This window comes from Sus scrofa, chromosome 3 (genome assembly GCF_054392235.1).
Source record: "Sus scrofa isolate SSC_HxYL_T2T_F1_AM1 chromosome 3, Sscrofa_HxYL_maternal_Yorkshire_Landrace_v2.0, whole genome shotgun sequence".
NCBI classification, from domain to species: Eukaryota; Metazoa; Chordata; class Mammalia; order Artiodactyla; family Suidae; genus Sus; species Sus scrofa.
This window is the reverse complement of record NC_139385.1, coordinates 71,278,923-71,288,084: the sequence shown is the minus strand read 5'-3', so window position 1 is coordinate 71,288,084 and position 9,162 is coordinate 71,278,923. Positions and strand designations below refer to the sequence as shown.

Genomic DNA, 9,162 nt, shown 5'->3' with positions numbered 1-9,162 from the left:
TCAGAAAAATACAAAGCACCCATCACAGCACTCCGTGATTTGTGTGGAGCCTTCTCGTCTTTTTTTCCCGTGATGAGATGCTGCGAAAACTCCATCATCAGCTGCGTGATCGTCTCATCTTACTCGTGATCTGCGAGGTCGTGAGGAGGCCAGTGCCCGGAAGGGCAAACTGCGGCGCCCCCGTTGCTCAGCCCACCCCCCTGCCCGCACCGGGCCCCTCGGCCCCTTCGCCACCGGTGGCGGGGATGCCCCCTTCCAGCCCACCCAGCGCCCACTGGTCTGACGTCTTAACTCTCTCCGTGAGAGGATCTAGAGCTTTTCAGGGGTCTGAGCCTGTGTCATTTTTGAATCCTCTTTAAAAAGAGACAAAAGATTAGAACAGGGATGGATTGATACATCCACACGATGGAATATCGCTGAGCAGTCAAAAATAACGAGCTGTTACACATTCAACAGCGTGGATGAATCTCAAAATAAATATGCGAGTGAACGAGGCCAGGGGTAAAAAGACTGGTTCTGTGTTTCCATTTAGATAAACTCTAGAAAGTGCACTGATCTGGAGCTCCCTTGTGGCTCAGTGGGTTAAGGATCTGGCATTGTTACCACAGCTGCTCTGGTCGCTAATGTGTAGGGGGTTCCATTTATGGCCTGGGAACTTCCATATGCCAGAGCTGGCCAACAACAAGGACAAAAACAAAAACAGAAAGTGAGTGCACTGAAAGCACGTCAATGGTGGGGGCAGAACACTTGGTGGCTGGTGGTTAAGTTCATTATCTCTTTGGTTTTGGACTGTATATGTACCTCCATTGATATTCAAGCAGACTAACTTATGTATTTATTTTTTTTCTGCTGCACCTGCAGCATATGGAAGTTCCATATGCACGTCAAATTGGAGCTGCAGCTGCCAGCCCATGCAACATCCACACCGATCCTCCACACATCATCTGTGACCTACAACTCAGCTTGGGACAACGCTGTATCCTTAACCCACTGAGGGAGGCCAGGGATCAAGTCTGCATCCTCACGGACAGTGTCGGGTTCTTAGCCTGCTAAACCACACCCGGAATTCCAAATTGCACACTCGTTTCATTTGTCTTTTTTATTTTATTTTATTTTTTATTTATTTATTTTTTTCCATTTCTTGGGCCGATCCTGCTGCATATGGAGGTTCCCACTAGGGGTCGAATTGGAGCTGCAGCTGCCGGCCTACGCCAGAGCCACAGCAACGCGGGATCCAAGCTGCATCTGCGGCCCACACCACAGCTCACGGCAACACCGGATCCTTAACCCACTGAACAAGGCCAGGGATCGAACCCACAACCTCATGGTTCCTGGTCGTATTCGTTAACCACTGAGCCCGGACGGGAACCCCTTGTCTTTTTAGGGCTGCACACGCAGTACATGGAGGCTCCCAGGATAGGGGTCAAATGGGAGCTGTAGCCGTCGGCCTTCACCACAGCCACAGCAACGAGGGATCCGAGCAGTGTCTGCGACCTACACCACAGCTCAGGGCAACGCCGGATCCTTAACCCGCTAAGCAAAGCCAGGGATCGAACCCCCGTCCTCATGGATGCTAGTCGGGTTCGTTAACCGCTGAGCCACACGGGAACTTCCCAAATTACACATTTCAAACGTGCAATTTATTGAAGGTCAGTCACAACTCAGTAGAACTATATAAACAAAGTAGTTCGTGGTCGCGGAAGGGGTCGTGGAAGTCTCAGGCCTTGAAGCTTGAGCTTTATCAGCGTCACTTGTCTCCCTCATCTCATCGTCGTTTGCATTTTCCTGTGATACCAAAAACAATCCTCTAAATGTGGAATTAGAGCCTCGGGGTCGCTCCACTGTATCCTGGTTCGGTGTCAGTCTCTGAGACACGGAAACTGGAGACGACCTTCCAATTCTGGTTGCAGGGCACAAAGTATCTTGAAGAAGCCTGGGGCCCAATGACAGCTTCCGGAAATTCCGCAGCTAGTAAAAAGTTCTTGTCTTTTTTAGAGAAATCATGGGTAAAGTGGCCGTAGCTCTCCGGCCCCCGGCCCCCGTCTGTCTCTGGGAGGGCCACAGCACCCCCCAAACTCACAAGAGGCGCAGTACTTCTTTGCGGCGTAATTTGTCCCTATCGGCGAGTCGTAGAGTCTGTAAACAGCGCCGTTTCTGATTGGCTGCTTGCCCCGCGCTCCGTCTCGCTCGGAGTCTGCGCCGGGCAACTGGGCCGGTAGTGGCGATGTCCGGCCGGTCCAAACGGGAGTCTCGTGGTTCGACCCGCGGGAAGCGCGAGTCCGAGTCGCGGAGCAGCTCGGCTCGCGTCAAGCGGGAGCGAGATCGGGAGCGGGAAACCGAGGCGCCGAGCTCCCGGAGCAGCCCGGTGCGCGTGAAGCGGGAGGTTGAGCCGGCGAGCGCGCGCGAGGCCCCGGCTCCAGTAATCCCAGCCGTGAGAGTGAAGCGGGAGCGCGATGTCGACGAGGACTCGGAGCCTGAGCGGGAGGTGCGAGGTGCGCGGGGCCGGGCGCGGGCTCCACTCTGGCGTTCTTCTTTTTCTCTTTACAATCTTCCTTCCCCACAAAGCGGTCACATTACACATGCCACCTGACTCGACTGCGTTTTAATAAGGGTAGTACTAGTCTTAATAATAAAAGTAGTTATAGTATTTCCAACAACAGTGAACAGCAGCTTTAGTTTATTAGATGCCTAACAGGCCAGGCTCTGTGTTAGTTGTTTTACAGGTGTTAACCTCTTTCAGTTATTACAAACACCTCAGGAGTGAGTTCTGCTGTAATTTGAGTGCAGAGCCTGAAAGTTGTGCACTTGGGCCACAGTGCTCTGTTATCTGAGGCTATAGCAGCCGGGAGATCTGGAGTCTAGTCCTGCCTCTGAGACAGTAATTTGGGAAAGTGGGTTTCATGTGTCTGTTCCTCTGTAAGTTAATGGAAGTAGTCTTTGAACCCATCACTTTTGAGAGGCTTAACAAGCCAGCAAGTGTGTCAATCCCCTCCATGACTGTGCCCTCTGCTTCCTTCTGCTGGACTCATTCTGCTTCTCCTATACTCTTTTTTAAAAAAAAATAATTATTTTTTTAAATAGTTATTTCCCAAATACAATTCTTTTTTTTGCTGTACAGCATGGCGACCCAGTTACACATACATGTACACATTCTATTTTCACACATTATCATGCTCCATAAGTGACTAGACATAGTTCCCAGTGCTACACAGCAGGATTTCATTGCTAATCCATTCCAAAGGCAATAGTTTGTGTCTATTAACCCCAAGCTCCCCAACCACCCACTTCCCTCCCCCTCCCCCTTGGTAACCACAAGTCTGTTCTGCAAGGCTTATACTTTTTTTTTTTGGTCTTTTTTCCTTCCTAGGGCCGCTTCCACGGCATGTGGAGGTTCCTAGGCTAGGGGTCTAATCGGAGCTGTAGCTGCCGGCCTATGCCAGAGCCACAGCAACTGGGATCTGAGCTGCGTCTGCAAGCTACACCACAGCTCACGGCAACGCCGGATTGTTAACCCACTGAGCAAGGCCAGGGATTGAACCTGCCACCTCATGGTTCCTAGTCGGATCCGTTAACCACTGAACTACGATGGGAACTCCAAGGGTTATACTTTTATATTAACTTTTTTTCTTTTTTTATTACTCGATGAATTTTATTATATTTATAGTTATACAGTGATGATCACAACCCAATTTTATAGCATTTCCATCCCAAACCCCCAACCTGTCTCATTTGGAAACCATAAGTTTTTCAAAGTCTGTGAGTCAGTATCTGTTCTGCAAAGAAGTTCATTGTGTCCTTTTTTTAGAGTCCACATGTGATAGCATATGATGTTGGTGCCTCACTGAGACTGACTTCACTTTGCATGATGATTTCTAGGTCCATCCATGTTGCTACAAATGCCATTATTTCTTTCCTTTTAATGGCTGAGTAATATTCCATTGTGTATATGTACCACATCTTTTTTTTTTTTTTTTTTTTTTTTTAGGGCCACTCCCGTGGCATATGGAGGTTTCCAGGCTAGGTGATCTAATCGGAGCTGTAGCTGCCGGCCTGTGCCGGAACCACAGCAACATGGGATCCGAGCCGTGTCTGCAAGCTACGCCACAGCTTACGGCAATGCCGGCTCCTTAACCCACTGAGCAAGGCCAGGGAACCCGCAACCTCATGGTTCCTAGTTGGATTCGTTAACCACTGAGCCATGACGGGAATTCCTGTACCACATCTTTTTTATCCACTCCTCTGTCAATGGACATTTAGATTGTTTCCATGTCTTGGCTATTGTATATAGTGCTGTAGTGAACATTGGAGTACATGTATCTTTTCGAGTCATGGTTTTCCCTGGATTGGTGCCCAGGAGTGGGATTGCTGGATCAAAATGGTAATTCTATTTTTAGTCTTATATTAACTCTTAAATTTCTTGCTTAAAGTTCTGTGTTTGACGAATTTTGTATTATGTACAGGGTCTAGATTTTATTATGCTCATGGGAAGTGCTTGATAAATGTTCTTTGAAAAATCTAGTTAACAATTTCAGGATATTCTCTGATTTCCCTTAGTTAAATATTCTGTCAGCCTCAGGTTTACCTTCCTTTGGAAGATAAATGGTTTCTTAGATATTTCGCATAGTTGTAAGGAGGTTGTTTTCTCTGGGACATACTAGGATCCCAGTTGTGGTTACTATCTTGTCTTTTTTTTTTTTTCCCTTTAATTTTTATCATGAAATAGATCATGAACACTAAGATAGACTAAACATAATGTGCAGGTCTAGAAGAGTGTGGGTGTATATCCTTAAACCTACCACTTGTCAAAAGAATCGTGAATGGTCTGAGATTTTACCCTGTTTGCAGACTACCAAATTAGCCTGTCACAGTGTCATGGATGCTGTTGGAAATACATGGGACTGTTGGTCCTGAGACAGTTTATTACAGCAATGACAGTGGCTAGGATATAGCATTGTCATCACTCTCCTAAGTCAGTTCCCATAGTGCAGCTTGGTGAAAAGCCATACACACAGGACAGGAACTCTGAATTTAGAGAACTTGAATCTTCTGTAATGCGCTGTGTGCTTGCCTCCCCTTTGCTCTGTAGGGAGATACCATCTGTTTCCCAAGGCGATTCACTATATAAACATCCTTTCCCCACCCATCCCCTGTGGAATATGGAAGTTCTCGGGCTAGGGATTGAATCCAGGCTGGAGCTGTGACCTATGCTCCGGTCAGGTCCCTAACCCACTGCCAGGGATTGAACCGGTGCCTCCACAGAGACAAGCCGGATCATTAACCCACTGCACCACGGAACTCCCAAACATCCTTGACAAGATAGTCTGGAGGCATTCAGTGCCTCTGGTCACAGTATTGGTGGAAACTCAAGAGACCCATGGAGAATTGCCTCCTGACACTGTTTAGTGTAAGAAGTGGTACTTAAGCAGTACCTTGGAAGTTCCCTTGGCCTTTCCCAGTTGTTACCTGCCTTCCTTGCTTGCTTAGGCAATCACTGTTCTGAGTTTTTTCTGATCGTTTCTACTTTTTTTACTTTATTATTTATAGTTTTACTTTGTATATGCATTCCCAAGTAAAACTTTATTTTATTTTGTGTTTGTTATACATGAAATCATACTGTATGTAGTCTTCGGATTTGCTCTTTTTGGCTAGCTATATTGTGAGGTTCATTGGGGTAGATGTTCATGACAACAGAGTTTTAGGTGCCTCGTTCTTTCACACAGTAGGTAGCGCTTCAGTCTCATGGCAACATAGTATTTGTTCTGTTGATGATATACTAACCAAAATGTATTTCTCCATTTCATATGTGGTAGACATTTGAGTTGTTTCTAATTTGGTCTCTTTCAAATATTGCTGCTATAAAAATCTTTAGTAAAGCATTCCTGGTACACGTGTGAAAATTTTCTCTAGGTTATGTAAGGTAGAAGAGAGATTGCTGGGTCAAAGGGTCTATTTCAGCTTTGACCTTGTACTATTTTCTAAGAGGTTGTAACAGTTTACACTCGCACCAGTAGTCCCTGAGCATTCTCACTGCTCCATATACTCATCAACACTTTAAATTTCCTAATTTATTTTTTTCCTCTCTGGTAGATAGGAAAGTATATTGTTGTGCAAGGAGATTTGCATTTTCTTGATCATTGGTGAGACTGAGCATCTTTTCATATGTTTGTGGGAAGTCTTCCTCATTTTCTGTTTGGTTGTCTTTTTAAAAAATCTGTTCACTGGCTTTCTTTAAATAATTGCAAGCAATTCCTTTGTTGGTTATGTGTGTTTCAAGTGTATTCTCTCAGTTTGTGGCTTTTCTGGGTATTGTCAGGCTACCCATACAGGAGCTCGTCCTGATTAGTTTTCCCTATCACTGTGTTTGTTTCTATTGGTAGTTGGTCCTGAGTATGGCTTTCCCATTTTCAAAGCTGTTGATGATTTTCCTTTCAGCAAAGAATGGCCGCTTGGATTCTGAGGACCAGAGGAGCCGCCACTGCCCATACCTGGATACCATTAACAGGTCTGTAGCACAGGGATGCACTAGCACAGGGATGCAGAGGGCAGCAAAAGAACAGTGGAATCTGCAGAAAGTTCTTTGGGCTGTATGTTGAGCAATATGTTCAAAAACTTTATCTCTTTTAGGAGGAGTTCCCGTCGTGGCGCAGTGGTTAACGAATCCGACTAGGAACCATGAGGTTGCGGGTTCAGTCCCTGCCCTTGCTCAGTGGGTTAAGGATCCGGCGTTGCCGTGAGCTGTGGTGTAGGTTGCAGACGCGGCTCGGATCCCGAGTTGCTGTGGCTCTGGTGTAGGCCGGTGGCTACAGCTCTGATTGGACCCCTAGCCTGGGAACCTCCATATGCCGCAGGAGCGGCCCAAGAAATAGCAAAAAGACAAAAAAAAAACTTTATCTCTTTTAAAGCTTTCTGGGAGTTCCATTTTCACTCAGCAGGTTAAGAATCCAGCGTTGTCAGTGCTGTGGCTCTGGTTACAGGGGTGGCATGGGTTCAGTCCCTGGCCCAGGAACTTCCACATCCCATGAGTGTGGCCAAAAAAAAAGGCTCTCTGCCCAGAAAATTCTACTTCTTGCCATGTTTTTTAATCTTTGCCCTTCAGTTTATTTATGTATTTATTAAAAAATTTTTTTTCCATGGAGTTCCCGTCATGGTGCAGTGGTTAACAAATCCAACTAGGAACCATGAGGTTGCAGGTTCGATCCCTGGCCTTGCTCAGTGGGTTAAGGATCCGGCATTGCCGTGAGCTGTGGTGTAGGTCGCAGATGTGGCTCAGATCCTGTGTTGCTGTGGCTCTAGCGTAGGCCGGTGGCTACAGCTCCAATTCGACCCCTAGCCTGGGAACCTCCATATGCCGCGGGAAGCAGCCCTAGAAAAGACAAAAAAAAAAAAAAAAAAAAATTTTTTTTTTCATTATTGGCTGCCTCTCAGCCAGGGATCAGATCTAAGTTGCCACCTAAGCCACAGCTGTGGTAACACTGGATCCATAACCCACTGTGCCTGGCCAGGGAGCGAACCTGTGTCTCATTGCTTTTAGGAAGCTGCTGATCCCATTGCATCATAGTGGGAACTCTTGCCCTTCAGTTGAAAGTGTCAGAGGGCATGTTTTTTCAGGGTGGGCACATGCACAGAGAACTTGTAGTTCATTTTGAATTTGTATGAGGAAGTAAAGGGATACACTGTGTCAATGACAATAGCAAATTTAAATATTTATTGAACACCCGCTCTGTGCTAGGTATTACGCTAGGTGCTTGGGATTCAGCAGAGAAAAAAAAAATGTCCTAAAGCAGAGGTGGTTGCCTCATCCTGATATTTTTTGATCCCAGATGCATCTTAGGATGATTTTTCATACATGCTTTCGGGTAACTCTGTCTAATAGACTTTTTTTTTGCACCAATGGAGTGGCTCTTTAGGGCTGTTCATTGTGGTAGGCACAAGGCACCTGTGGCTACTAACCACTTGAAATGTTGGCTTGAGTAATTGAATTTAAAAATTCTATAAAATTTTTTATTGGCTGCACCCTTCACATGCAGCACGTGGACGTTCCCAGGCCAGGAATTGAACCTTCACCAGAGCAGCCACCCGAGCCCCTGCAGTGACAGCCCTAGATCCTTAACCTGCTGTGCCACAGGGGAACTCCCGTGAATTTTAAATTTTATTTAATTTTAATTAATTTACATTTAAACTCCAGTAGCCATGTGTGCCTCGTGTCACCTTTAATGGACAGTGCAGCTGTCCTAGGACCATTACTGATTAATTAGAGTTAATACTTGAGAAGGAATCCCTTTGCCACCTGTGGATTCAGTAGAGGTAAATTGTTTTTTTTACTAATAATTTTTATTTTTTCCATTATAGCTGGTTTACAGTGTTCTGTCAATTTTCTACTGTACAGCAAGGTGATCCAGTCACACATACATATATACATTCTTTTTTCTAATAATTTTTTTTTTGTCACTTGTCTAGTGTTCATATACCATGACTTGAGGAGATAGATCTGTTTTTGGGTATTTCCCTAAAATTCTTCAGACTTCTCACTTATTTTTATGGCCTTCTTAATAAATTTTTCTTTTATGAATGGGTTTATTTGCTCTTTTTATGTCATTTTATGCCCAGTCTTTTCATTTGAAATGCTGTTGGCACTGTGTTACTTTAGTCCTACTTGTAGCTTTCCTTCCAGAGAAGGTAATAGAAGATTCTCATCTGGTTGTGAATACTAAAAAGAAAGAGGGTCATTGATAAAGATATCTCTTTTTTTAAATTAAAAACTTAAAAAAAAATTAATGGCTATATGGGAAGTTCCTGGGCCAGAGATTGAATCTAAACTGCAGTTGGGACAAAGCTTGATCCTTTTAGTCCACTGCACCCGGCCAGGGATTAAACCTGTACCTCTGCAGCAGCTACTCGAGCTGCTGCAGTTGGATTCTTTTTTTCTTTTCTTTTTTTTTTTTTAGGGCTGCACTTGTGGTATATGGATGTTCCCAGGTGAGGGGTTGAATCAGAGCTGCAGCTGCTGGCTTATGCCACAGCAGTGCCAGATCTGAGCCACGTTTGCAAACTATGCCATAACTTGTAGCAATGCCAGATCTTTAGCTCAATGAGAAAGGCCAGGAATCATCATGGATACTAGTTGGGTTCTTTTTTTTTTTTTTTTTTTTTTGTCTCTTGTCT

The 9,162-nt window shown here is 45.2% G+C and overlaps 1 protein-coding gene across 2 annotated transcripts in view; it reads left to right on the top strand.

The window, feature by feature from the left end:
* Window positions 1–2,189: 2,189 nt before the first annotated feature.
* USP39 (ubiquitin specific peptidase 39) overlaps window positions 2,190–9,162 on the top strand; it is a 29,545-nt gene continuing 22,572 nt past the window's right edge. For both annotated transcript variants that reach the window (XM_013987875.3, XM_085018782.1), the window contains exons 1-2: window positions 2,190–2,492; window positions 6,433–6,502. In XM_013987875.3, the coding sequence (XP_013843329.1) occupies window positions 2,225–2,492; window positions 6,433–6,502 (338 nt within the window). In that variant the 5' untranslated portion in view covers window positions 2,190–2,224. The remainder of the gene's footprint in view (window positions 2,493–6,432; window positions 6,503–9,162) is intronic.